Below are 27,826 nucleotides of genomic sequence, written 5' to 3'. Positions count from 1 at the left end.
CTGACCCGTCATCTCCCCTCAAGAGTCCACCATATGGAAATGTAAACTAGTACAACCACTATGGAAAACAGTGTGAAAAATTTTTAAAGAACTAAAAGTAAATCTACCATTTGATCCAGCAATCCCACTCCTGGATATCTACCCAGAGGAAAGGAAGTTATTGTACAAAAAAGATACTTGCACATGCATGCTTATGGCAGCACAATTTACAATTGCAAAAATATAGAACCAGACCAAATGCCCACCAATTAACAAGTGGGTAAAGAAAATGTTTTTTATATATACAAATATATTTTTTATATATATACCAAAATATATTTATATATATATAATATATTTTTATATTTATATATATACCATTCCATGGTGTGTATATATATACCATGGAATACTACTTAGTCATAAAAAGGAATGAAATAATGGCATTTGCAGCAACCTGGGTGGAATTGGAGACCATTATTCTAAGTGAAGTGACTCAGGAATGGAAAACCAAACATCATATGTTCTCACTCATAAGTGGGAGCTACGATATGAGGGCGTGAAGGCATAAGAATGATACAATGGACACTTAGGAGACTTGGGGGAAAGAGTGGCAGGAGAGTGAGGGATAAAAGACTACACACTGGGGACAGTGTACACTGCTCGGGTGGTGGGTGCACCAAAATCTCAGAAATCACCACTAAAGAACTTATTCATGTAACCAAACACCACCTGTTTCCCAAAAACCTATTGAAGTTTTTTAAAAATCCACCATATTTAGGAAACACCAGTGTAATAACCAATCCACCTTCCTACCTGTGGCTCCCTCTGGAAGGCCCAGGAGGGCTGGATGAGAGGGGCAGTGAGGACCCACTAGTGTCAGCAGAGATGTGGCTGATACCTTTGCAAAGGTGGCCAGAGGGAAGCCTTACTCTCCAGAGACTCCAGTGCAGGGCCCTCATCAGCTCCCAATCCTGGGGTTTTTGCAGTCCCTGCAACCCCCCGCCTTCTGAGTCATCGTTCAAACCCACCAGCCCTTCTGACAGAGCTGGAAACAGGCACCAAGCCCTCCAGGAAGCTATTTTTAGGGTTCATCTGTTCTTTTTTATTTCTTCTCTGGATTCCATATTCTCTCACCCCCAGATTTAAAGGACCTAAAGATTCTGGAAATCATTCATTATCCCCCCAGCTCACAAGCTGTGGCTTCCCCCCAACCTTCTCTGTACCACTCCCTCTTTCTTTCTTCCTCTCCGCCCTCACCCCTCTGGTTCTCCAGCTCCACAGGCAGCAGGGAAAGCAGGCTCTTTGTCTGACATCATCTTCCACTCCCTGGCCTGCTAAGAGTTACTCACTCAGGCAATCCCTGCTCCACCAGAGGAGACTGTCCAATTGCCAAGCAACCCACTGCTGGCCAATCACAGAGCTTGGAGGTGATGTCATGGTGAGAGCGAGCAGTGGTGCTGATGTTGAGAGAAGCCCAGGGTACCACTAATTGAGGGAGTGAGGAAGAGAGCAGCTCGCTTCTAACTGGACTGCACGTAAGTAGAAATAAAATGCAACTAATTTGAGGCTTTTCAGGCAAAAGAAAAAACAAGACAGCAGCTACAGTGGGGAGAAGTGAGGAGCCTAGCACCTTTTGTGTCACCTTTGATTTTACTCAATCATTTAAACTTTGTCAGATCTTAGGGGAAAGGGGGTGAGGCAAAAAGAATGGCGCTTGGCCAAGGGGTGAGGGTAGGCTGCAGGTGCCACTTTTATTCCGAGCTCAGGAGAGGCAGGATGGGTGGGAATTGTCAGATGCTACAGTGAGTTATTTCTGCATAAAAATGTTTTGTTGCTTAGAGAGAAAGGTTTTGTGCCAAGTCTGGCTGCCCCTGCAGCTGGCTGTGACCTGAAGATCCCTTTCAAGTGGGAAGCTCTCCTGTGTTTTTACCTTTTCTTCCTCAGACACAGCTTTTCTTGTCTCCCATTCTCATTTTTATCACCCATCTTTTCCTTCAGCTCTATGCACGGGTTACTTTTCTCTCTTGGTTCTCAGGATGCAATGAGATCATCACCTCGTCCTGGCCCCGCCCCACCCTGAGGTCAGCCTAATCCTACCTGGCCAGAGGTGGCTGGCTCCAAAGCTGAAAACTGCAAACACCCAGAACTGCCACGCCCTGGCCACTGACTGGGACCCTGGCCAGCCCCCCTCCTTATTCAGCCCACCACCCTCGCTAGGAGTTTAGGCATCATTCATTTCTCATCCTGGGACCCAGGGTTTTGATGTCCAGCGGCCAGCCTTCCCCACGTGGTGGTGCTGTCTTTGTTTTATTTCTCCCAGGAAGACACAATCAGGTGTGGTGGAGTCTTGTTGTCCTGAACATGGGCAGGTCTCCAGAATGCTGTGTGTGTGTGTGTGTGTGTGTGTGTGTGTGTGTGTGTATGGGGGTGGGAGGGAGAGGTTAGGAATGTTCATGCGCCCTTGTCTGAATACCCCGGGAAGGGATACCCCTCGTCTCAAGACCAAGAGAATACAAGGTGGGAATGGCCAGAGGTGGCCTGCCGAGGCTTGAGGGATGGGTGGGAGGTTGAGAGGGAATATGAGGGAATCTGTCTCAACCTGAGGCTGAGCCCCCCACCTCCCAGCGGGAGGAAACCTCTCCCACAGGCGGGTGCTAGGGGAATGAGATCATCCTTCAGATGAGGAAATAATCATAGTGCTGGAGCAGTGAGAAGGCAGAGGGGAAAAGGTCTGATCGGCAGCTCCACAGAAGGAAGCCAGAGTTTCCCAGCAATGCTGCCCTAGTCTCTGGCTCACCCCAACCCTCTACTTTGCTGCTAGGAGCTGTACTTTCACCCCACTTGGAAACCACGGAGCACCTGTCAGCTGGTCCCAGCCCTCCTGGTATTCTCAGCTCCACCTAGGCCACTCCTGGAACAGCTCTGGAGTGAGCAGGATCTGAAAATGCTAGATGGGTCTACCATAGAGCACGCTGCCCTGTAGGGAGTGAGTGCCCTAACACTGGAGGCACTCAAGCAGAAGTTGGATGGCCACCCAGCCGGAAGGCTTTGGAGGAGATTTTTGCATTATGTTAGGGATTGGTCTAGGTTAGTGTTTTAACTGCAGGCTGAGACCCATTAGTACACTGTGAAATCAATTTATGGATTGTAAATGGTTTTTTGTTTTAATAAAATGAAATAAGATAAAGTAGAAAATAATTAGAGCACATCTCATGTAATAGGATAAATAATGCTTCCTATGTGTCTTCAGTTACATATCAGTTATGTTATATTTGTCTGTACAAATGTACATATATGTCTGTATCTGTAATCATACATATGTGTATATGTCCGTATCATGACATATACATACTGGATCATAATATAAAATGTAGCACTTTTTGTGAGTTTCAGTCAAGAAAGTTTGAGAAACATTAGGCTAAGTGACCTCTAATTACCTCTCCTAACCCTGAGACTACAAGCCTATGAAAAACTCCCAATAGATAGTCAACCTTTTTTTTTAATTTTTAACTGTGGTAAATACACATAACATAAAATTTGCCATTTTAACTATTTTTAAGTGTAAATATCAGTAGTATTAAGATTTATGTTGTTGTGCATCCAATCTTCAGAACTCTTTTCATCTTGCAAAACTGAAGCTCCATACCCATTAAACACTAACTCCCCATTCTCCCGTGCCCCAGCCCCTGGAAAATCCCATCCTACATTCTTTCTCTATAATTTTAACTCCTCTAGGTACCTCAGATAAGTGGAATCAGTACTTGTCTTTTTGTGATTGGCTTATTTCACTGAGCCTAATGTCCTCAAGGCTTATCCATGTTGTACACTGTGTGTCCCTATTCCCAGGCAAAAAATTAGTGCCTTTAAGTTGCAGTTAAATCCAAATATTGTTTTTTATGGGAAGCTGTCCTTCTTTAGTGAGTTGCTTCATTCTAAAAGACCTATCAAAGATGGAGAAGTTTGGTCTCATATTGTCCATACTGGCCAGGTTGTCGACTGGAGGTGGAGGGACAGTGGAAGTGTCCTGCGTTTTTGGTTGGGTGGCTGCTTAATAGCTAGATTTCACTTTAGTTCAATAAAAGAAATGCAAGAGCCAAGTGGCTGTCTTCTTTCACTGGACTAGGCCATTTTAACCACATTTTTCCCGTAGGGGGATGTGGGCTGATTGATGACTTTTAAAATAGAGCAACAAAGATTGACAAATTGAGGTTCAGAGAATAGGGTAGTTGAGCAGAGAAAAGAAACATGGGGCAAAGAAATTAGGAAGGTAAGAGAGATAAAGAAAGGAGGAGAATAGTGTCTATATTAAACCAACTGTGTAGAAGGAATGGAAAAATTCAGATCTTTTGTGCTCGTGCTTTTAAATAATAAGATATTTAATCATCAAGATCATAATCAAAGAAAGGCTTAATTTTTCAGGAACCCCTAAGATTGTCTCCCCTGCTCCCTCTGATATCTTTATATTATTTCATACTTACCTGGAGATTCTCACTTGGAAACATAGAATTCCCGGAGATTTTGAAGACACAGATGGGGAGAAATGAAACTGCTTTTGTGGGAGGAGGGATAGAAATTTTGGGGAATTATACAACACGTAAAGTGTAACTTTTGTAATGCCACTTAGGGAACCAATCCATTTTTTTAAGCTTGAGAAATAAACATGCATCATGTATAATTTGGTTTGCTTATTAAATTAGCATTTGCTGTATTTAGAGATGTGACAGCCTGGCAAAGGTTGCTTTTTCTGTTTTTCTTTAGGGATGGATGGATACCAAAAATTCTTCCGTGCCATTTAAGAATTGGTTTTTTTCAGAGTTTTACATCTCTAGTCCCTCTAGGAAGACAAACGAATACATGCACACTTGCCCCCTTCCCACCTACATATGCATGCACACACATGAACCACCACATCTGAACACTCCCACCCCATCCCTACACACACATATGAGTGCTCCCACCCCATCCCTACACACACATGTGGGTGCTCCCACTCCATCCCCTACACACACACAGGCATACCTATCCCTCCCCACTGAAGCCCAAAGCTTGCTGGCCTTTCCATCAATTAAAACTGAGAGCTGCGTGTCCACTCCCCTAGGATCCTGCTGTCAGAGGCCGGTGGTGGGAGGCAGGAGAACAGAACAGATCAGAAAAGGTGGGAGCCTGGGGCAAGTTGGCCTGATTCATGGTGGGCTTTAGGCAACTCGAGAGTTTGGATAACAAATCGCAGAGTATGAATCCAGAGAAAGGAGCTGAGCTCAGATCCAGGATGAAAGACCCAGTAGGGGAGGATGAGCAGAGTGTCAGTGGACCATGTGGGTCTGTGCCTAGACAGCCAGACCAGAGAGAGAAAAGTTCACACGGAGTATGCAGAAAGAGTTGGATAGAGGGTAGTACCTTTCAGGCAGGCTCTGTCTGCCCACAACACAAACACAATTCAGCTATTGATCCTGGGCAGGTTGTCTAGCATCTGCACCTGCCATCAAACCAGATGCATAAAGACTTAAGAAACATACCATGGGCTGGGCACAGTGGCTTACACCTGTAATCCCAACACTTTGGGAGGCTGAGGGGGACGAATCACTTGAGGTCAGGAGTTCAAGACCAGCCTGGCCAATATGGTGAAATTTCATCTCTACTGCAAATGCAAAAAATAGCCGGACATGCTGGTGGCACATGCCTGTAATTCCAGCTCCTCGTGAGGCTGAGGCAGGAGAATCGCTTGAACCGGGGAGACAGAGGTTGCAGTGAGCTGAGATTGCGCCACTGAACTCCACCCTGGGTGACAGAGGGAGACTCCATCTCAAAAAAAAAACAAAAACAAAAACAAAAAGAAAACATGATCCCTTTCTGAAAAACAATTACTCCAACAAGTACTCTAGCTAATAAAAAAAATTATCAAATTAAAGAAATCAAATAAAAAAAACCCCCCATGGTGTCAATGATGGTCATAAGCAAAGAAAACACCAGAATTTAGAGTCATTGTCTAGTTAAAATTGGTATATTTATAAAGCTCAATGTAAATGTCAAACATCTTGAGGCTAGGGGGTGTGTCTGTAAGATCATCGCTGTATCCCTAGTGCTTTACACAGTGCACACAGTAGATCTTCAATCAATATTTGTTGGTTGAATAATGTAAGAAAGAACTCAATAACGATAATCCAGAACTGAAAATCCAGATCTTTCTGACAAAACCAGGTTTGTACAGAGAGGTTTGTTGCTAAACCTCTCATCTCACACAAATAAAATCATTAGATACTCTTTTATTCTTAATGTAGTGAAACATAGACATAAAAGATTTTAACATAAAGCTAAAATTAAAAGCAATACCTAAAATTTACAAAGCATTGGAGAATGAAAGAATAAAGAAAACAAGAGCAATATTGCAAAAGATAAGGAATTTCTGTCAGTGTAGTTGAATGTGGGCCAGAAGCTTGGCTCTGTTCTCTCTGAAACCTCAGGTAAGGCACTTCTTGGGCTCCCTGTCTCCTCCTCTGAAAAGAGGGAGGAATGGAAACTCCAGAGAGCTCCATGGCTCCTACTAACTCTGGGACTGCAGAATGGGCAGAGAGCTGGACCTCTGGGAATTTCTACAAGTTTCATTGCTTGTCCTCTGCTGATATGAAGATGAGTTAATTTAGTACACTTGATAGGTCAGGTGTGTGCATTTTAACAGGGACTCTCTGAGGCAATGCCTGAGCTGAAGGATAGATATAATGGTGAGAATTTTAAGCATGGAATGCACCCATAAAAGGGAGGCTAGTATGGGGTATTTGCTTGCCCTTCAATCACATGCCATCAGCAATCATCCATTGCACTTACATCTAGGATGACCTTGGATATGAGGACATAGCATGGAGCTTTATCAGAAATTGCATGGGCTTTGATATAAGAAGATTTCAATTCAGATCCCATCTTTACCACTTTCTACTCGTATGACTTTGGGCAAATCAAGTCACTTACCTAAATTGATGATCTATTAAGTGTGTATAGGATTTGGTATGGGGAATAAAATGATAAAATGTATATGCCCTGGCCAGACACGGTGGCTCACGCCTGTCATCCTAGCACTTTGGGAGACTGAGGCCAGAGGATCACTTGAGCACAGGAGCTTGAGGCCAGCATGGGTAACACAGTGAGACCCCATCTCTATCTTTAAAACATTTTTAGTGTAGATTCCCTTGCTTCTGTAAAAGCCCTGGTTCCTTGCTTATGTAAAAATAGTAGACAGAGGGGAAAAAAACCTAGAAGAAAATGCCAGTAGCATAAAGTAGCAAGACAACAGGGATTTATTTTCTTTTTTTCCATCACACAGGATTTCTAAAATATAATGTGAATATGTTTGTAATTAAAGCATTACTTATAAAGATGCACATATGCCTATAGATGTAATTGTAAAGCAATATTCAATTACACTGTTGTTATTGGGAGTAAGATTAAAAGGGCTTGCCCTATATATTGATGCCTTCATGTGCTTTTAACCCAGGACCTCACATGACGCTTGGGTCACGTGCCTCGCACACTCTCCAGCAGCCCAGAATGGAAGTCCATGCCCCTGAACTTATATTCTGTCACGCTAATTCTTCTGCATATACATATATACACACACATACATATATATACACATCTGAACACTCCCACTCCATCCCCGACACACACATATGAATGCTCCCACTCCATCCCCTACACACGCATAGGCATACCTATCCTACCGAAGCCCAAAGCTTGCTGGCCTTTCCATCAATTAAAACTGAGAGCTGCGTGTCCACTCCCCTAGGGTCCTGCTGTCAGAGGCTGGTGGTGGGAGGCAGGAGAACAGAACAGATCAGAAAAGGCGGGAGCCTGGGACTGGTTGGTCTGATTCATGATGGGCTTTAGGCAACTCAAGAGTTTGGATAACAAACTGCAGAGTATGAATCCAGAGAAAGGAGCTGAGTGCAGATCTAGGATGATCTGGGACTGCAGAATGGGCAGAGAGCTTGACCTCTGGGACACCCATCATCTACTCCTCTTGATGCTCTTGGAAGCAAGAGCCTAAGAGGTGATTAAACAATGCCAATTTCCCCAGACCCCGTGAATCACACACTGTTCTGTTTTGCCCAATTTCCCTCCGTATGTCTCACTGGTTCCTTCTTGGTCTGTGCTCTAATTCCCAGTCCTTCTCCTTTATGGCATGGTCCACATTATCGCGGCAGACCATGCTGAGGCCTGCAGAGCATCTGCAGAGCTTCCAAGGGCTCCAATGGCTCTAGATACCCACCCAGGGACTTGTTTTACTTTCTCACCAACAAAAACTCCTGTGGTTATTTTAGGATCTGGCAGAGGGCTTGGCACAGAATTAAATACTCAATAAATATTGTAGAAAGAATGAAAACCACATTCATGAAAAAATAATTTATGTCCTTTTGATTTTAAACCCAAAGAAGACCCATGGCTGCCAATCAGAGCCTTTTGATCAGCATGAAATAACCAGGGGCACTGTTCTGAGCTGACATGATTCTATCCCAAAGCAAATAAAGTGGCATTTAGATAGCTTATGCAGCTAATTTCAGGTAAATATATAACTTAACTGGATTTTGAAGAAGATTGGCAATAGGGCACAGACTTAAAGAACCACCTTCCTGTACTGCTTGTGGCTAGAGGACCTTAGTCAGAATTCATTGCCCCCACAACCATGAAGTATTCATCCTGATTGTTGGCCAGAGTTTCTAGATTTGTCTTCTGAAACCCTTGCCAGGTACAACTCTATTCAAGCCACTAGACATGCATTATCTGCTTATCCCTCAAAACTACTCTATATCCTGCAAGCATTCTTGGGGCATTTCTTCCAGTGACCAATAAAATGCTTGTTCACTCTGTCCTGTGGGCAGTCAGAGGCACTGAGAGGTCAGGCATACACCCAGCAGGTGGCCACGTGTCATCTGAGAGCTTGGTGCTTTTCTGTCTGCCCCTGGACATCAGCTGAGTTACCTGGACATCAGCTGAAAGCCTTGGAGTGTGGGTTGCAAGCAAGTGCCCTGCTGGGGCCTCCCTTCTGCGTATCCACTTTCTCATTCAAAGCTGCTCTGGTGACCATGTGGGCTATCCCCTCTCATCCAGGATGGTGTTTGGGGGCAGAGAAGGAACAAGTATAAAAGAGAAGGGCATTGACACTGGAATCCATCCCATCTCTGCCAGGAGTTCTCTGCGTGACCTCAGAATCTTTGGTCCCCAGGAAGGAGGCTATTGGCATTTTGGAAGGGACAGTTGTTTATTGTGTGGAACTGATGTGTACAATGCAAGACATTTAGACTCTGCAGCCCCTGCCCACTAAATGCCTGTAGCATCCTCAGTCTCATGACCGTTGAAAGGTCCCACGTAGTTTCTGGAAGTGAGACTGCACTGAATTGAGAACCACGGGCTTGTGATTGCCTGTTCTGTCCATCTCTGACATTCAAATATTCTGGGTGAAATCGAGGGCTCTGATCTCTTTACTTTAAGCACCTTTTTCTCCCCACTGTCCCACCATGAGATCCCTCCTCAGTCAACAGCCTACAACTTCACTCTCGGCCATGTCTGCCTCCAATCAAAACTTACTCATTCCATGTTTCCTTATGGCTGGCTCTCTGCTTGGTGGGATTATCACTCATTAATTTATTTCTTAACAATTATGCTAATGGTTCAAGCCATCAACAAAAAGCTCTGGTTCCTTGCTTTTCTGTACAGACTCTTAGATGCTGGTGCTGGGGGAAATGTATGGATCAGTTTGTAAATGGAAAAATAGTGCTGGGTGAGATGTGAAAACTTCAGAGTGGAACTCAATCCAGCAGGTCCGACCCACACTTTGTACCCATACTGCTATTTGGCTTCCAGCCTTTCCCTCCTAAATTTTTCCCCAAACGAATGCTGCCAGATGAATATTTTTACACTAGAAGCAGAACCTAAAGAGACAGAGACAGGCTTTCCAATGAAACACATGAGGACCTAAATCCCAGCTCTGCCGCTACCTACCTGTGTGAAGGTGTAATTTACTTAACCGCTGAGATTTAATGTCCTCATTCTCAAAGAACCTAATAGAAAAATGAGATAACAGTTGTGCTTTTCCTGCCCAAGAATGGTAGTTGTTATTATTGCTATTATTATCGCCATCACTGTTCCCTTCTCCCCTCATTCAAAAGATATCGGTGGCTTCCTACTGGGTGGGAGATAAAGCACAAAGTCCTTCACTGGTCTGGAGGGCTCTGTGATCTTCCAGTTCCTATTCTAGCATTCTGTCCCACTGCACCCTGCATGCAGTCCAGTGGGCCTCCTGTGTTCCTGAGTAAACCCGGTCCACATCCCCGGCACCACACAGTCAGGTTCAGAGTCATTGCAAGGTAATAGGCACTGCAGAACCTCAATTGCATAGTAACCTCATCACAGCCTGGGATGAGGCCACACTGGAATCTTTGCCATCTGAAGATCTAGCAGAGGGCTTGGCACAGAATTTACTAAATAAATGAATACGTAAATAAATTGAGTCCTCTCTCTACCTGCTCCGCTGGATCAATCCCTGCCAGCACAGGGGCTCAGCTCCACAGGGAGACCTTGGCTCTTGACCAACCAGTTTGTGTCCATCAGAAGTGCTTGAGAGTGACCACCAGGCACGAGCTGGAGGGCCTGCCATCCTGAGCTCTAGCTCTGGTTCTGGATATTGATGGAATGACTGCCACATTGACCTTCCAGAGGGGGCTCCTTTGATCTTTGTTGCCGCTGGGTGCAGTGAATTTCCTGGTCTTCCTCAGGGGCAATTGAAGGGCTAGGATTAGCTGGTACCTGAGGTGAAAAAAACCATGGGGTTGAGCCTGGTTTAGGTACTTCCTGAGGGCATTAGTTTCCCGGGGCTACTGTATCACATTACGACTAACTGGGAGGCTGGAAGTTCAAAGCTGAGATGTCAATGGACTGAACTCTGTTGAGGACTCCAGGGAAGGATCTGTCCTGCCTCTTGCAGGTTTTGGCGGCCCCAAACATTCCTTGGCTTGTGGCTGCCTTGCTCCCATCTCTGCCTCTGTCTGCACGTGGCCTTCTCTTTTCTGTCTCGCTTATAAGGACGCTCGCCATTGGGTTTAAGACTTTCTCAGGCAAGCAGGAATGATCTCTTCTTGAGATCTTTCATTAAGCCCTTTTTTCCAAATAAGCTCACATTCCCAGGTTGTGGGGGTTAGGATGAGGATGTGTATGTAGGGGACATTACTTAACCTACTGTACTGAATGGCCTTGAAAAGGCACTTCGCTTCTCTGAGCCTCAATTTCATTCTCTATAAAACGGGGATAGTAATTCCTACTTTACGAGGCTATTATGAAAATTAAAGTGAGTTTATCACATAGCAGCTGCTCGGTAAGCATACATTTTTAACATGCAGTCCGTACCCTGTAACACTGAGAGGTGTCCATTGCAAATCCCTTGACTATGACCATGCACACCTCTGCCCACCTCTACAACATCTTTTGTTTCCTGCCCTGGTCTTCTTTCTCTGGCTTTCCGACCTTCTCTGTGTTCCTAAAACTCCTAGCCCATGTCCTTCCATGTAGAAAGCACTTACTACATATTTTAAAGTTAACTCATATCCCCAGGCCAGACTGGCTTTCTGTGAGTCCTCAGGACCACAAGAGAAAGCATTAGTGAGTATCTAGTTCTTCCACTGGTTACAGTGGAAGAGCTTACAAGTCAAGAGACCTGGAGACTAGACTCAGCTCTGCACCCTTAGAGCTGTGTGACCTCAGGCAAGCGTCTTAACTTCTCTGAACCTCAGGTTCTTCATCTGAAAGCAAAGCTGATGATGCCTATCTTGTCAGCTTAAGCCAGCTTCATGCAAAGTTTGACTAGGATAATGTGGTGGGTGTAGAGTGCTCCCTGAGCACAGGGTCCTGTCATCATTTCTAGCTCGGGCTGGGGGCACATTCCATGACTCCAACTGCCTGCTCCTACTCAGTCTGCCTTCTTTCTCAGGCATCCCTCTCTACCTCCCCTCCACCTATCCACTTCTGATCCTTTCCCCAGGTGGAAGTCCAAGGCCACTGCCTCTCTGGCAAGGGCTTACTCACTGTGACTTGTCAGTCAGCCTGGCCATGAGCAGAGACTGTGGGATGGGGTGTCATGACCAGGGAAGTCGCATGCAGGCACCAGGCCTGCCTCTCTGTTCAGGGACTCACTGGTACCGTCAGGACCAGTTTAGTTCTGCAGAGAGAGGACCCATTGTGCTGCAATGACAGGGGCCTCTGGCTCCAAAGCAGAACAACAAGAACAAGGAGAACAAAGCACTTTAAGTCCAGCTGGACCTTGGTTCAAATGGGCACTCTAACTTGCTAGCTGCATCATCCTGAGCAAGCACATAAACCCTCTGAGCCTCAGTTTCCCCATCTACACATGGAAACAACAGTCCTTACTTGCGGGGCCAGAGGTAATGGCTGTGAAGCAGGCGTGTGGCACCTGGTAGCAGCCCTGATGTAAAATACAGGGCAAAGAGACTAACATTTATTCAGTGCTTCCTGTCTGCTGGATGCTATGCATGGGTTTTTCTCATTTAATTTGTACAGCTCTGTGCACGATTAAGATGGAGAAAAAGACTAGCGAGAGTTGGTAAGAGAGGTGATGCTTGTGTTTGACCCCACACTGGTCTAGCCCTAAAGCCAGAGTTGAGTTCACTGCCCCATTGCCTCCTCCTGCCAGTCCCCAGCCAGCACAGAAAGGCAAGGGGCTTTAAGTGGGTCTCAGAGTCTCTTTGGCTGGTGAGGATGCAGGCAGTGAGCCTGCTGGCTCTTGCCACTCTCCCCTGGCACAGTGACCACAGAGGGTGACCAAGGATCAAATGGTCCTGAGGATGGCCACTCACTGCTGGCCGTTCCTCACTCTCTTGGTAGTAGCCTTCGTGGGTTCCAATCACCTCCACCCTTCTGATCCTCCCAGATCTGCTCCTTCCCTGCCTCTCCTCTTTCGTCTCCTGCCCCGCCCCCTCCTCTTCCCACTTTCTGGTCTAGCGTCAACCAGCTCAACCTGATCCCATGGACACTGAGCGGTGTTCTCACCCTGACCCTTGGCCATGATGTTCCCTTGCAGAATGCCCTCCTGCTAGCTCCTGTCTGATTCTAACTCATCCTCAAGGCACCACTCAGGTGCTACCGACACCAGGGACCCCTCCCAGGCTTCCGGGGGTGTGGAGCCCTATCTCTGTGCCCCACGGCAATTCCTCATGCTGATTTCTGGCAGTGTGCTGGCCCTGTGATGACGACTTGATTCCTTAATGTTTTTCTTTCCTGTGTCCCGGATTGTCTTAAATAGGGTCAAACACAGCTTAGGTCAGTCGTCTCGGGAAAGGGAAGGTGAGAGGTATCTGAAGAGGCCTGTTAACATCCTATGTCCAATTCTCTGTCATCCCATATCAGAATTGGCCCAAAGAGTTCTGGGGCGTGTGCGGGGAGAAGTTCAGGACACAGTTATTTTATGAACGCCTCCCAGCTGATTCTGCTGGAGGATTTGCCTCTCACCCTAACCCTTGAATTGTGCCAGGTCCTTGAGCTACGGAGGGAGACAGATGAGCACCCCTTGATCCATACGTTTTCGGGAAACTCATGCTTGCATGCGCTGGGGGGCTTGAGATTGGAAAGCCAATTATGAAGTATCATTAGTGCATGGAATCTGAGCTTGTTTAGTGTCATGTGGGAGGGAGGTTGGGGTGGGGGACCCCCAGGGAGAGTTGGTGGGGAGAGGGCCTGGAGGAAGAGCAAATGAGGTACCCCTGAGATTCCTTCCCCAGTGTATAAAGACCTTTCTTATGAGAATAACCTGTCTAATCCATCGATGTTAAAATCCTGTCCTCCCCTTTTCTCAGGTTGGCGACAGCGTCCTGAGCTGGTGACAGACCCACTCTGTGACTTTCAGCTAGATTCAGCCACCAGATCCCAGAAACATGACCCTTGCTGGTAGGTACAAAACCATGTGTGATGGGGTATAGGTTATTCCCTCTGCCCTCACCCAACATGTACTCACAGAAGCAGGGAAGTACACAGCTGGCAGGGAGCACACGGGGTGGGGGGCGGTGCAGGTAGTGATGGGAGGCATGGGAACATGCAGGCAGTGGCAGAAGGCACACCACTGCTTGTCACCATAAGCGACAAATTGAGCAAGTGGTGGGGGATGTGTCACACCTAAGATTTTCTTCCTTTTGCTCATCTGTATATGTGGGGTTTTTTTTTTAGATTTTATGATGCCTATAGATTATTTTTGCAGTTACATGTATTTTCAAATTTGTAAAAGGAAGCCAGGTGTAGTGGCATATGCCTATAGTCGCCGATATCAGGAGTCTGAGGCACGAGGATCACTTGAGCCCAGGAGTTTGAGTCCAGCCTAGGCAACATATTGAGACCCTCATCTCAACAAAAAATTGTACAAGGAAATGAGGATGGGGGGAACACCTGCGTTGTGCTAGGTAGGGGTCAGCTAAGGGCTGTAGTTGGAGCAGCCAGACATACGGGCCCCAGGGCGGTAGGGGAGGGACTTTCAGGAGCCAGGGCAGCTCTGGCCCCTGACATCCCAAACACAGATAGACTAGAAGGTGGCGGGGATATGTTCCAACTTTTGGGGACACCAGCGACCTCCAGGCTCTGTGCACTGTGTTGGAAAGGTCAGAGAAGGCTCACAGCCTGACCTTATGAGGGGCAGACTAGAGGGATGGTGGTGAGGACAGCCCCCTCCTATCTAGCTCCTTAACCCCGCAGGCCAGTGCTGCCAAGTATTTGGAGTAGAATGGAGTGTGGGTCTCCTGTGTCCTGGAGAAAAAGAATCCGAATGTCCTGGAGCAGATGTTGGGGGATAGAGAGCTGAGGCACTGCTGCTTGGGACCTTTCCACGAGGGCATTTTGCTTTCTGGTCTGGAAGGGGAGGAGACATCCTGTGGAGAAGGATCTGATGCTCTGGAAGGTTCAGGTTTCCCTAGGAAACAGGAGTGGGTTCGAATCCCACACAGGGATCCTGAACAGCCGGCTCAGGGCAAAAGGCCTGGATCCCCAGCCTCGGCGTGGGTCTGCGTGGTTTGAGTGCCTTTGTGGAACCCTGGGCTGCTCAGAGCCCCAGACCCGCGGGGACGCTGGCTTCTGAGGCTAGGAGAGGCGCCATCCTCACCTGACTTGGTGTTTCCGCAGCCTACAAAGAGAAGATGAAGGAGCTTCCGCTGGTTTCCTTGTTCTGCTCCTGCTTCCTGGCTGATCCCCTGAATAAGTCTTCCTACAAATATGAAGGTCAGTGAAGGCTCAGCCAGGAAAGTGAGGGGCGGGGGGCCCTGTGTCCTGTCCTCATGGGTCCTGCACCCCGACCCCAGTTCAGTGAAACTCTCATCCCGAGACACAGTTTCCTTCCCAGTGCAGATGAAATCACAGCGGGTGAGCCTGAGGGTCTGAGCTGCAGTGGTGCAGCCTGGGCACTAGGGGGAGGCCACGAAGGTCTGCATCAGACGCCCCCAGAGTCCACTCGATCTTGTCACCTCTGTGCATTCGTCCAGCAAATCGGGACTGGGGGGTATGCAAAGGTGAGCCAGACAGAGATTCTGCCTGTGGGGAACATCTAGACCAGAAGAGAAGATGAGGCGATGTGAGTCAGTTTCCAGGTCAACCGGTCTCCTCTGGGAAGGGTAGAGAATGCTCTGGGACAGTCCAGAGGTGGGAAGAGGAAGTTCTGTGACAGCCATGCTGTGTGGGGCTTATAGCCCAGACAGCCCCAAGACACCAGCAAGGAGCACTGGGTGGCCACGTCCTCACTAGGGGTGCTCGGGGACCAGGTCACCTCCTAATGTCCTGGTTAGAAGCAGGGATGGGTTTGGTTTGGTCTGGCACCAAGGAACAGGCATGCTCGGATGACCTGAGGTTGTTTTTTCTGTCTAGGCTGGTGTGGGAGACAGTGTAGGAGGAAGGATGAAAGCCAGCGGAAAGACAGTGCTGACTGGAGAGAAAGAAGAGCGCAGGGTAGGAGGGAGGCAGCGGAGGGGTTCCACAGGCCGAGCGTCAGATGGGCAGTGGCCGGGGGTGGGCGGGGCTGAAAGGCACCCCTGCCTGTCACCACAGATGATAAATTGGGCAGCTCAGCAGTCAGAGGAGGCTGGTGGGGGAAGCAAAGGCAAAAGCAGCCAGCGTCGTAGGAAATCACATTGCCTGGGGCCCCCTACTCTTGGGGGCTGAAGCCTCACTGTGGCTACAAACTCCTTCAGCCCCGTCAGAGGCCATCGTCCTTAGGTGCTAGGGTGCAGGACTGAGCCAGACCCCAGGCTCCAGCTTGCTTGGGGCCCCAGCTCGCCCACTCCCGTGCGCATGCGCTGCGTGCTGGCTGAGTGCCTGTGCATTCTTCAGGAAGTGAGCAACCCTTTCTCTACCGTCTGTAGCAGACACGGTGGACCTGAATTGGTGCGTCATTTCCGACATGGAAGTCATCGAGTTGAACAAATGCACCTCGGGCCAGTCCTTCGAAGTCATCCTGAAGCCACCCTCCTTTGATGGGGTGCCCGAGTTCAATGCCTCCCTGCCCAGGCGGCGAGACCCATCCCTGGAAGAGATCCAGAAGAAACTAGAAGCGGCTGAGGAGCGAAGGAAGGTACATGCTGCCCTTTCCTTGTTTCCTCCCTCTCAGCATAAAGGGGAGGGAGGTGGAGAAGACAGGTGGTGGACCTGAGCTGGGGTAAACTCATCAGCAATCTGCAATATTTAGGGAGCATCTCCCGAGTGTGCGGTGGAGAATGAGGCACAATTGAGGGAAACAAAGAACTAAACACGCTTGACCTCTCGGAGCTCACAGTTTGGTTAGGGGGATAGGACATTGCACCACCTTCCTCCAAGAGGTGGCCCTATATGCATGGTGGCAAAAATAAGACTTTGACAAACAGTAAGGATTTAGGGAAAGGCTAGGGAATTAAGGAAAGAGCTTCTTCATTGGAGGAGGGAGAGTAGATCATGGTGTAGTGCATCTCCAGGCCCGGGATGTCTTCTATGGATTCTCATGGCTTGATTCTGATGCCATATTCTACATGTACCTTTTCTTCATCTTTCAATCAGAAAATAATCCCCTATCGTGAATTCCTTCAGTGCATCCTGTCTACACCTTAGGGCATATGTCTACACTAGTCTAGGTTTTAGTGATTTATATATGTCTTCTCTCTATGACACTTTTTTTTACCCCAAGCTGTTAGACCAGTGTCTGGCACATAGTATAAGATCATTTAGTGTTTGCGAATGAATGAATGAATGAATGAATGATGGCAATGAGCAAAAGGGCCGTGAAGGTATTTAGGAAAAGGCTGGGGGAAAAAAAAAATCAAAGAATGTGGAAGGCTCTGAAAGTGGTGGGGAGAATTTAGGAAATGTCCTTGCTTCCTGCTAATGGGCTGGGGACCAGGCCCAGGGAGGCGAGTGTTCCGGGTGTGCAGCTTTTCAGCCATAACGGTGAAAATAAACCCCGGCGCACTCACTGTGAAGAACCTCCTTCTGCCTTTATGCTTCCCCAGTACCAGGAAGCGGAGCTCCTGAAACACCTAGCAGAGAAACGGGAACATGAGAGAGAGGTGATCCAAAAAGCCATTGAGGAAAACAACAACTTCATCAAGATGGCTAAGGAAAAACTGGCCCAGAAGATGGAATCCAATAAGGAGAACCGGGAGGCCCACCTCGCCGCCATGTTGGAACGGCTGCAAGAGAAGGTGAGGGGTCCCTGGCTAGAGAGGAGGTTCCTGGGACACGCTGGTTTCCTTCTGCAGCAAGTATGCGGGGACCTACTGATCATCTCAGACAGGAAGCAGCCTCGGGCAAGAATTGAGATCTTTCTCTTAGGCAGGATCCTTAGAGAGTTCCAAAGGATGATCTGGGAAGTCAGAGGCAAGAAACAGGAACCAGACTCAGGGTTTCCTTGGGGAATATTCTGCACAGTTACACAATTAAAATCCTTCATTGCCTTAGGGAGAGTATATGTCTGATTCTCTAGAAGAAGCCTATCTAATACAAAGGAGTAGAGATAGACAAACAGGTGTGCATTCCTAGCTTCATCCCTGAACGGACTGATTTGATGGAAAGAAAGATGCTTTCTTGAGCTCTTGGCTCTAAGTCATGGGTATGATGAGCTGAGATTCCCACTGAGCAGGAAACATGATTCTCTCTAAACCTCTTGACACAGACCCAGTGAGTTAAAGGTCCTTCCAATATGTTGCCTTTTGTCAATAAATGGAACGGTGTCACCTAAATATGAGAAACATGAGGCCGGGGTTGGTTCTGTGTGTCAGCAGAATATCGGCCCGTTCTGCTGAGAACATGCTGGCCTCATTTCCTGAGTCTCAAGGCCGCCCCAGTTTCTCCTGCAGCTCCTGGGAGAGCTCCAGCTCTGTGTTTTATTTCCAGGAACCGCCTGCTGCGCGGTGACTCCCGGGACCTGATCGGTGGCCTCGTCCCATGGTGAGCAGCGTGGTCCCCGCTCCTTCCTACCCATCCACCTAGAGTCTCAGGCCCTTGGCAACAGGTCCTAGAAGGATCTGGTTTCTTCACGAGGGGTCTGAATGTTGCATAGGCCCTGGAACTGGCCAGCACAAGGCAGCCCCTGTGCTCTGATGCACCAGCCTGCGAAACTTGGCAAGGCCTCCACCAAGTGCCACATGGGAGGGAGGTGATCTGGGTCGGCCCTCAGGCTTCCCCAGTTATGGAGGGATGACCTGGAGCAAACTCTTAACAAAAATCTGGGGTTGAGCTAAGATGGGCATGGCCCTGAGACCAAACCCAAAACAAATCACTGAGGCTCCACCCGACCCAGGATGTAGCACGTGAGAGACTCTTTGCAAAACACTTTCATTTCCTCTCGCCAGTATCCTCACAACAAGTCCCTGAGGCAAGCTGGACAGGTGTTATCCTTATTTTGCAGATGAGAAAAACGTGTCAACAAAGGTCAAATGACTCACCCAGGGTCACGAAACTAATAAGCAGTGGAGATAGGACTAGCATTCAGCTCTTTGGCTCCAAGTCCAAGTGGTTCAGGGAGACCAGCCCATGATTGTCCTGCCAGCCTTTTGTCATCAAGAGATACTTTGGAGGCCAAGGAAATGGAGTGCAGAACCTAGGGCTCTGCCCAGTGAGCTCACCCAAGAATGGAGGTAGATTCAGAGGCAGAGAGATCAGTAGATTCAGAGGCAGAGAGATTGGAAAGGTCCATATTGTAGAGTGATAGCTGTGGAGGTAGGGTAGACTCAAAGAGGTGTGATGTCAGAGCAGACATTTGAGGGAGCAGCATCCCTCTGGGACCTCGGCCCCCTTTCTCCCCTTTACCCACTGGTGGAGGCAGGAGGTTGGGTGAGAGTTGGGTGTATGTTTTCTGCCCTGTCCACCTGTGCACCAGGCCATGGACACCTTCAACAAAGCCTGCTATGCCAGTGTTTGTGTGGGTCACTTACCCCATGTACCAGACTCGCTTGGTATCAAATTCAAAAATACAGATACGTGGGTCCTTCCCCAGAATACTAACCCTGGCTGTCTAGGGATGGTGCTTCCTAGGTCATGCTGATACGTACCAAAGTTTGGGAACCCCTGCCCTGTGCACATCACTCCTCACTCCTAGGCCATGGAAAGTTCTAGGGTGTCTGCAGGGACAGATTTGCAATTTATAGTTTATCCTGAAAACCTAGGCTGTCTCAGTGGGTCTACTTCAGGCTGATTCTGTCATCTGGATGTGATAGTGCCAGGTTCTGGGAGGAACAACATTTGTTGAGCGCTTGCCATCTGTAAGGCGCCATAGTAGAAACTGGGAAATACCAAGAAGAGAAACATGTGGTCCCTGCCCACAGGAAAGTCACCGTCTAATAGGGAACCCAGCAATCTGCACAGTGAGCAGGTGAACACTAAACATCACGGAACTTGAGGGGTGAAAGAGCCTCCTGTCTATGCCCTTCTCTTTAAAGATCAGAGAACTGAGGCCTGGTTGGAGAAGTGAGCCAGCCAAGATCCTCCTGCAGATGGGCCTTGGAAGGCAGATACCATCTTTTGGCTGCTCTACCCTGTGAAATAAAAGAAGGTTCTCTTGAGATAGGTATAAGAAAGTCCACTTTTTGGAGTTGGGCAACATTTTCAAAATTCTTCTGTCGATTTGTACTTTAAGAGTCCACACCTGGGCACAGTGGCTCACACCTGTAATCCCAGCACTTTGGGAGATAGAGGTGGGAGGATCATTTGAGGCCAGGAGTGAGAGAACGGCCTGGGCAACGTAGCAAGATCCCATCTCTATTTTTGTTTAAATAATAACAAAGTAAAATCAAAGAGTCCTCATCTTTCACCAGGAGGGATAAGACAATTCTCACAAAGGAGACGGATGAGAACTAGAAGCAGCAGGCAGGTGCATGTGATTTGTAGGAGATGCTTGCAGTGAGGCCTGTCTGTTCTGCCTGCTCCTCTGGCACAAACTACCCCCAGCAGCTCGTTATATTAAGTCAAGCTACACAATCTAATCCAAACCACAGAATGGCCAGGTGAGGGAGGGAGAGGCTGGGGGGTGCCCAGGGTCACTGTAAGGTGGGCCCCTGCCGCAGTTTGATACCCACAGGCCCCTGAGCTCCCTGGGGCAGCACCAGTAAGCTCACCCCCTGCCTCCTGCCAGCCTCACCTGCCACCTTCTGCCCCTCTCAGGATGCATTTGCAGACACAGCTCTTCACTGCCTGTGGTGGCCACTCTTTGCCTTTGGTTCTCTTGCCCCTTGGCCTCCCTTTTTGTCCCTGGGGCAGCCTTGTTGACCTGCCTTTTTCCCTCCCTTCCTTTCCAGGACAAGCACGCCGAGGAGGTGAGGAAAAACAAGGAGCTGAAGGAAGAGGCCTCCAGGTAAAGCCTAGAGGTCAAAGAACTTTCCAGGTCAGCCGGACAGCTCCAGCAGCTCCACGTTCCAGGCAGCCTCGCCCGCCGGCTGCACTCCCAGCACTGGGGTTTGGGGGGAGGGGGGTGGCCAAGGGGCGTTTCCTCTGCTTTTGGTGTTTGTACATGTTAAGAATTGACCAGTGAAGCCATCCTATTTGTTTCCGGGGAACAATGATGGGGTGGGAGAGGGGAGAGGAGAGAGTTTGGGAAAGGGAGATGGAGAAGAACTCAAGGACGTTGCAACCCTGCCCAGCACAGATCTGATTTTCACATCTCTACCTGGACATTGAGCCTCCAGGTACCGTGTTGAGGGGAGATGAAAACCAGGGCAGTAGAACTTCAGGGTGAAGGACAGAGTCTTGGGTGGGGCAGCGGCTGCAGGGCGTACCAGAGAGCCCAGCCAGAGGGTGTGTGAGGACCAGAGGTGTTGCTTCCGCCCTGCAGCAGGTGGGATGAGGTCTGTGTGTGTGTGTGTGAACCATCATTTTTTGATCATCATGACCAATGAAACATTGACTCCAAGTGTCCAGTGCTTTATTTCCCAAATGTGTCCTTTGGGTAATTGTTAAAAAGTTCTCGAAATCTGGCTTTCATCCGTCTGATGGCAGATGCCCCTTTGCTTCCTTAATTTTGCCATTCGAGCGTCTGGAGCCGGGGTGAGGTGGGTTGAATCATGCCAGCCTTTGGCATAATTGAAAGGTTTTCTCTTTTGTTTTTTAAAATCCCCCCGTGGGCTAATCTTGATTGGATAGCATGCACTAAACTGATGAGAAAAGAAACTCAATCTTCCTTTCAATGAACTCACATCCTAATATGGTCCCCAAGATGCATTGTAAGAAGGAAGTTGTCTTAGTCACAACCGTTCAGACTGCTATAACAAAATACCTTAGACTAGGTCATTGATAGCAGAAATTGATTGCTCACAATTTTGGAGGCTGGAAAGTCCAATATCAAGGCACCAGCAGATTCAGTGTCTGCTGAGGGCTTGCCATCTGCTTTAAAGATGATGCCTTTTTGCTGCATCCTCACATGGCATAAGGAAAGGGCAAAAGGGCTTCCTCAAGCCTCTTTAAGGCACTAATCCCATTCCTGAGGGTGGAGTCCTCATGATTTCACCTCTTAAGGCCCTAGCTCTTAAGTCTGTAGTGTCGGGATTAGGGTTCAACCTGTGAATTGGGGGAGCCAGCAACATCCAGCAACATTGAGACCATAGCAGAAGTCCTCCATGCTTTGGGGGTTTGAGATCCTAGGTAGATTAGAAAATGTGAGCAAGGAAATAAACTGTTTGCTAGTAGAAGGCAAAGGAGGCATCCAGACCCAGCAGTCTTGGTCTCCAGGACACTGAATCATGGCTGGAAAAGAAGCTCCTCTCCTCCCTTCCCCTGCGAACATGAGTGCAGGGGCTGCCTGTGTTAACCGGATCGCAGGGCCTCTTCCTACTCTGCTCTGCACACTATGTAGTTTTGTACAGCTTTGCAAATAAACCCTTTGGTATAGCCTTTTTTTTTTTTCCTTCTCACCAGTGGTACTATTATTTAGCTTTATTTTAAAATAAGGTAACAGGAGGATCACAGATGATGATGATGATGATGGCGATGATGATGGCAGCAGCTAACTTAAGTAGCACTTACTAGATGCCCTGCACTTTTCTGGACTTTTACATCTATATTATCTCACTTATCTTCACACCACCTGTAGGAGGTAGGTACTCTTATCATCCCACTTTGCAGACAAAAATAATTGAGGTCTAGAAAGGGTAAGTAACTTGGCAAGATCACACAGGCAGTAAACGGGAGAACAGGGACTTGAATTGGGTGGTTTTTTCCCAGAGTCCATATTCTTAGCCACTGGAGTGTGCTGCTTCTTGACACCTCCAAACTAGGATTTGAGTCCCAGAATAGGGTTTCTCAAGCTGTGAGTGGTGACTCACTGGATCTTGATATCAACTTAGTGGATCCCACCCAACCTTTCTTTTTTTTTTTTTTTTTTAGGTGGATTAGAATAGAAAAACACAATATCAATATGGATGACAGGTGATAATGGAGGCATTATTTCATGGAAATTGTGTTTCAATTTTATATTCTGTGTATGTATGTGTTGGTCACAGCATAAAGTTCATTTCTTATCGGGGGGGTGACAGTCAATCTTTGAAGGTTACTGCCTTAGAATCAACATGGAGACAGAGCCAGGACATCCAGGCTGCAGCCCAGGAGGCTTTAGGAAGCTGCTGTGGTTGAGACAGCAAGAGAGGCTGTGGCCTTTCCATCAAGAATCAACTTTTTCTGAGCAAACAGAGACAAGCACGTGGATGGCCTCAAGAGTCTATTTTCACAAATTTACCCATAGCATCTCCATTTCCCCACTGGAATACACCGGGCCAAGAGGAAGCCTTGTTCCCAGCACTCTGTCTCATCCATCTCCTGCCCTTGGCCATTCATTCTCTGATAAACCATATTGACTGACACTCCCATCTTTTGCCCATACAGTTCCCTTGCTTGGCTTGCTCTTCACTGCCTGGCTGAATTAATTACTACTCATTCTTTTAAACTCAGCCCAGATATTAAGTTTCCCAACTCTGCCAGTGTTTCTATATTTCTTACATACTTAGATTATGGTGTAATTATTTATGTACCTATCCCTCCCATCTCTTAGACTTGATGTCCCTTGAAAACAGAAATCAGGTTTATTAATCTTCATGTTCAGGCAGTGACTACTCCAGAATGACCATATAGGATGGGATTAAGAGCAGCATTTCTGTTGAAAGAGAGGTTGGGGTCTTATCTGAAAGCTTCATTTGTGAGGACTTTACTGCAGCACTGAATGTAAGACTGAGAATGGAGATGGCTGATGAAGATTATACAGGAGAATAAAACCCACATCCAAGGCAGCCCCAGAACTGGAATAATCCCCAGCTCCTGACACTAAAAACTGAAAAGTCTAATTATGTGCTCAGCATGGGGCTAGCTTCCAAGCATTAAAAAGCAATTCTTGCACTGAAAGAGTTTACAAATCAGTTGAGACACACACGAAACTACCAAAGCCATGGCTCTTAAAATTTCAATTTACATCAGAATTCCTCTGAGAGCTTGTTAAAGTGTAGATTTCTTTGCTTTGGGTGTTTGGGAAAGGAAATAATCACCCAGAGTTATAGTATCTTTTGAGGGTGTTGCCCTGGACCCTACATTTTAGCAAGTAATTCCCTAGGCCCTGGACCCTACGTTTTAGCAAGTCATTCCCCAGGTTTTTTTTTTTTTTTTTTTAAGATTTAATAAGCTTTAACCTCATTTTCAATTATTTTTGGTCATTGGCAGAATTTATGTCAAGTTGGTATATGCCAGGGTGGGCAAACTAGTGGTTTACAGCTATTGTCAGTCTTGATTCATCCAGTGTCCCTTCTGCTTGGATGATGACCTTGCCATTCCAGCTATGCAGCCCTTCCCCTGGGAGTCTCTGTGCCTCCCCACAATCCAGAAAGACTACAGGATTCAAACTTGGTGCCACAGGGGCCCCCAAACCCTCACTTCATGGTTGCCATAGCACAGTGGGTTCTTCTTGCCTGCTGCACAGAAAAAGTCAATACACTGAGATGGCAGGCATGTTGCAGCAGAGAAAACATTTAATTATCACAAGGCAGCCCAGAAGGAGGATGGGAGATATTTCTCAAATTCAGCTCCCCAGGAGCTTGGAGTCTAGGGATTTTAAAGGATAATTTGGTGGGCAGGGGGCTAGAGAAGGGTGTTTGGACGAACGGAGGCAAGATGGTGCACTTCCGGGTTCTTCTTCACCACCAACTCTTCCCGGGCCCCTGAAAATGCAGCCGGCGCCCGGGAAGGTGCAGATCAACTGGGCATGCGCCAGGTGATGTCAATCCGAAGAGACCAAGATTTACTTGGTCGCACCTGCAGAACGCCCCCCCCCCCCCCCCCCCCCCGACACGCCCGTGCCCTGCCTATTGCCCTCCCACTCCTAGAAAAGCCGCTCTCAGCCAGCGTCCCACACGGCCTTCTCACAGCCCCACTCCCATCGTGATGTCGGGACTGTGGGAAGTCCCTCTGAGAAACCCCACCTGGGGACTCTGCGGGCCTCCTTTGCCGGAGGCCGACAGACTCCTCCCCCACACCTTAGGTGACCAAAAATAAACTTGCAGTTTTGCTCCTACACTTGCCTACTCGCTGGTTCTTTTGTGCCTGCTGGGCTGGTCTTAGAAAAAACAAATCAGTTGGTGCCGAAGACCCGGGAGGAGACCCCTCCTCAGGCCTCTAAGGATTGAGGAACCTCCTCCTGCTTCCACACCCCAGATGGACCAGGACCTGAGATCCGCTTCCCTCACTCTCATGGCCTCTCTGGGGTAAGTGCCCTTGTCTCCTCTTTACCTCCCTCGGCCAGAAATCCTGTGCGGGTCCGAGGTCCATTTTGAGCCACCATGTGGCTTGGGAGAGCCATTCAGGAGGGAGACGTCCGCCTGAAGGTAATCTCCACTTTGGCTCCATGAGCCTCCAGTCTGTCTCTGCTGGTTCCAAAGGACGCTTTGAAGTCAGGCAGAGATCCACTTCCGTTTCCATTGTGTCCACTGTGTTGGTAAAGAGGAAACAAACGGGAAACCCCCCCCAGTCCAAATTTCCAAAGAGCACCCCCTTAGGGTGCCTCCTAGCCAATTTAAAAACCTTACAGTTCGAACAAGACCTCAAAGGGATGCTGCAAACTGGATGGGGGATGAAATCATAGGAGTGTTGGAATTGTCTTCACGCACTGAGTCAGTTTCTGAGTGGGGGTCACAGGCCCTGTGGAGTCAGCTGTTTGACACGAGTCTCAGGTTCAGGTCTAGCTGGTCTCAGTTGGTCTGCCTGAATGCAAAAGTCGGGAAAATGTTTCAAAGACCAGTCTTAGGTTTTCCAATAGTGATGTTATCTATAGGAGCAAGTGGGGAAGTCACAAATCCTGTGACCTCCAGCTACTTGACGTCTGAAGCAGTAAGCAAGCCAGGGAACAATGGCTGGTTATCACTTAACTATGCAGAGTTCAGGCTGCTATCAACATTGTGGCCCTTCATTAGTTTCACAAAAGCAGTTTTGGTCCTGAACAAGCAAGGGGTTAGTTTCAGGAAGGAGCTATTATCATTCTTGGTTTAAAAGTTAAACTATAAACTGAATCCTTCCCATAGTTTGTTTGGCCTACACCAAGGGCAGTTAGCTTATGAAATTAGAAGCAAAATGGACTTACTGATGGTAGATTTCTCTCACTGCCGTAATCTTTGCCAAGGCAGTTTCACTATGGCTGGCATCCATTCCAATTGGTTGTTAAACATCTTATTTATTTATTAGCATTGGCGGATTAAATTATACATATGTATTGTGTATGATATGATGTTTGGACGTAGATATACATTGTGGAATGACTAAATCTAATCACAGGTTTTCGGAGGCCCATCATGACCACAGTTTAATGAGTTCTGTACAGTTAACAACTAAGCCTTAGGCAGTGTCTCCAAGGGCAAGAGGAGGGACAGGTCACTGTCAGCTGAAATCCTTGGAGGAGCCTTAGGGGAGCAGGCAGAATCTGAGCTGGGCCTTGAAGGATGAGCAGACTTTGAATAGGCACAAAGGGAGAGGCAGGGCTGGAGACGCAGGGGTGGGCATCGGAATGTGCATTAAGGCCATGGCTGCAGCCACAGGAGTGAGTGAACTCATCATCCAGGAAGAGTGTATACAGAAAAGGGCCCTTGGATTTTCCTGATGATGCAGCAGGATGAGGAAATGGGGACAATAAAGGGCAAAATAAGAGAGGCATATTTTAAATCCTTTGATCCTACCCCAGTGGCTTTCAGCGGGGATGTAATGCTTCCCACAGGGGGCACTTTGGAAATGCGTGGCAATGATTTCGGTGGACACAGGGAGCAGACAGGCACAGTGCTTCCAGTGAGTGGGTAGGGACCAAGAATGCTAGATGTGCACCAAGAGAATGTTTCATTGTCACTCTTCACTTCTGAATGTAAATGAGAACCCTGTTTATGTTGGGGTCCGCGTGTTTCCTAAACAAAGGAATGAACACACAAGACAACACAAGACAAGACAAACATGGCGGCCGCGCCGAACGACACGCTCCACTTTATTTTATACAGTCGTTTGTGGAATGTTACCAAGTCACAAGACACATTGTTGTTTTTCTGACCTTTCCCTGACTTTCTGGATTTTCAAGAAAATCCGCCATGTTTGTCTTGTCTTGTGTTGTCTTGTGTGTTCATTCCTTTGTTTAGGAAACACACGGACCCCAACATGTTTATGATGAGCTAATCCGAGAACCTAGCTCAGTTCTACATATAAACACAAAGCTTTTCTGCAGTTTAAATATACACTGGCTTTTCCAGGAATACAAGTCTTCAGCTTTGCTAGTCTCTGATCTTTGCTCTGATTTGGTTTACTGCTTTGTGCCCTCTCCATGGCTTGAGACCTTTTTTTCTTGGTTTACTGTCTGTCCTTGGATTTAACTCTATTCTCCTACTCAGTGCCTTCCCCCAGCAAAAAGCTACTTTGGAGTCACCCCAACAAAGCTTAAAAGTGAGCCTTGAAAGAATCAAAGTGTGTGATGGTTGATTTGGGGTGTCAACTTGACTGGATTAAGGAATGCCCAGATAGCTGGTAAAATATCATTTATTCTCAATTATTGCACTAATTGTTCTCAAAGCTTCAGTAGGCACTGAACCCATCCTCCTCCTTCTGTTGAAAGAAAAACCCAGGTGTTTTTGCTTCTGATTAGAATGATTGGGCTGCCTGGGTGTATCTGTGAGGCTGTTTCTGAAGGAGGTTGTGTGTGAATTGGTGGACTAGGTGGGGAAGATCTACCCTGAGCATGGGTGGGCACCATTCAATTGGCTGGGTGCCTGGATAGAGCAAAAGGGTGTAGGAAGGACAACTTCTTATTCTCTCTCTTTTGGAGCCTGGACACCTTTCTTCTCTTGCCCTGGGACATCAA

The 27,826-nt window shown here is 47.6% G+C and overlaps 1 protein-coding gene across 5 annotated transcripts; it reads left to right on the top strand.

Moving 5' to 3' along the window:
- The first annotated feature begins 1,463 nt into the window (after positions 1–1,463).
- Positions 1,464–21,379, top strand: STMN4 (stathmin 4). 5 transcript variants are annotated; one of them, XM_023216773.2, is made up of 8 exons: positions 1,464–1,517; positions 13,833–13,923; positions 15,142–15,237; positions 15,877–15,957; positions 16,371–16,579; positions 17,487–17,678; positions 18,370–18,423; positions 20,769–21,374. In XM_023216773.2, the coding sequence occupies exons 2-7, from the start codon at positions 13,911–13,913 to the stop codon at positions 18,388–18,390; spliced, it is 612 nt and encodes a 203-aa protein (XP_023072541.1). In that variant the 5' UTR covers positions 1,464–1,517; positions 13,833–13,910; the 3' UTR covers positions 18,391–18,423; positions 20,769–21,374. The 5 variants fall into 5 exon arrangements, with proteins under 5 accessions (XP_023072541.1, XP_023072540.1, XP_023072542.1 ...); XM_023216772.2 differs by lacking the exon at positions 18,370–18,423; XM_023216774.2 differs by lacking the exons at positions 15,877–15,957; positions 18,370–18,423 and having other exon boundaries at positions 20,769–21,379.
- Positions 21,380–27,826: the final 6,447 nt, after the last annotated feature.

Source organism: Piliocolobus tephrosceles, chromosome 7 (genome assembly GCF_002776525.5).
Source record: "Piliocolobus tephrosceles isolate RC106 chromosome 7, ASM277652v3, whole genome shotgun sequence".
Taxonomy (NCBI): domain Eukaryota; kingdom Metazoa; phylum Chordata; class Mammalia; order Primates; family Cercopithecidae; genus Piliocolobus; species Piliocolobus tephrosceles.
Note: the sequence above shows the minus strand (reverse complement) of the source record. Positions and strands in the feature narration are given on the sequence as shown.

Bases quoted from the DNA above. Each gene is read 5' to 3' on its own strand.
- STMN4 (XM_023216772.2), top strand. The intron at 15,238-15,876 runs GTCAGTGAAGGC...TTTTCTGTCTAG, and splicing joins GTCTTCCTACAAATATGAAG to GCTGGTGTGGGAGACAGTGT. The intron at 16,580-17,486 runs GTACATGCTGCC...ATGCTTCCCCAG, and splicing joins CGGCTGAGGAGCGAAGGAAG to TACCAGGAAGCGGAGCTCCT.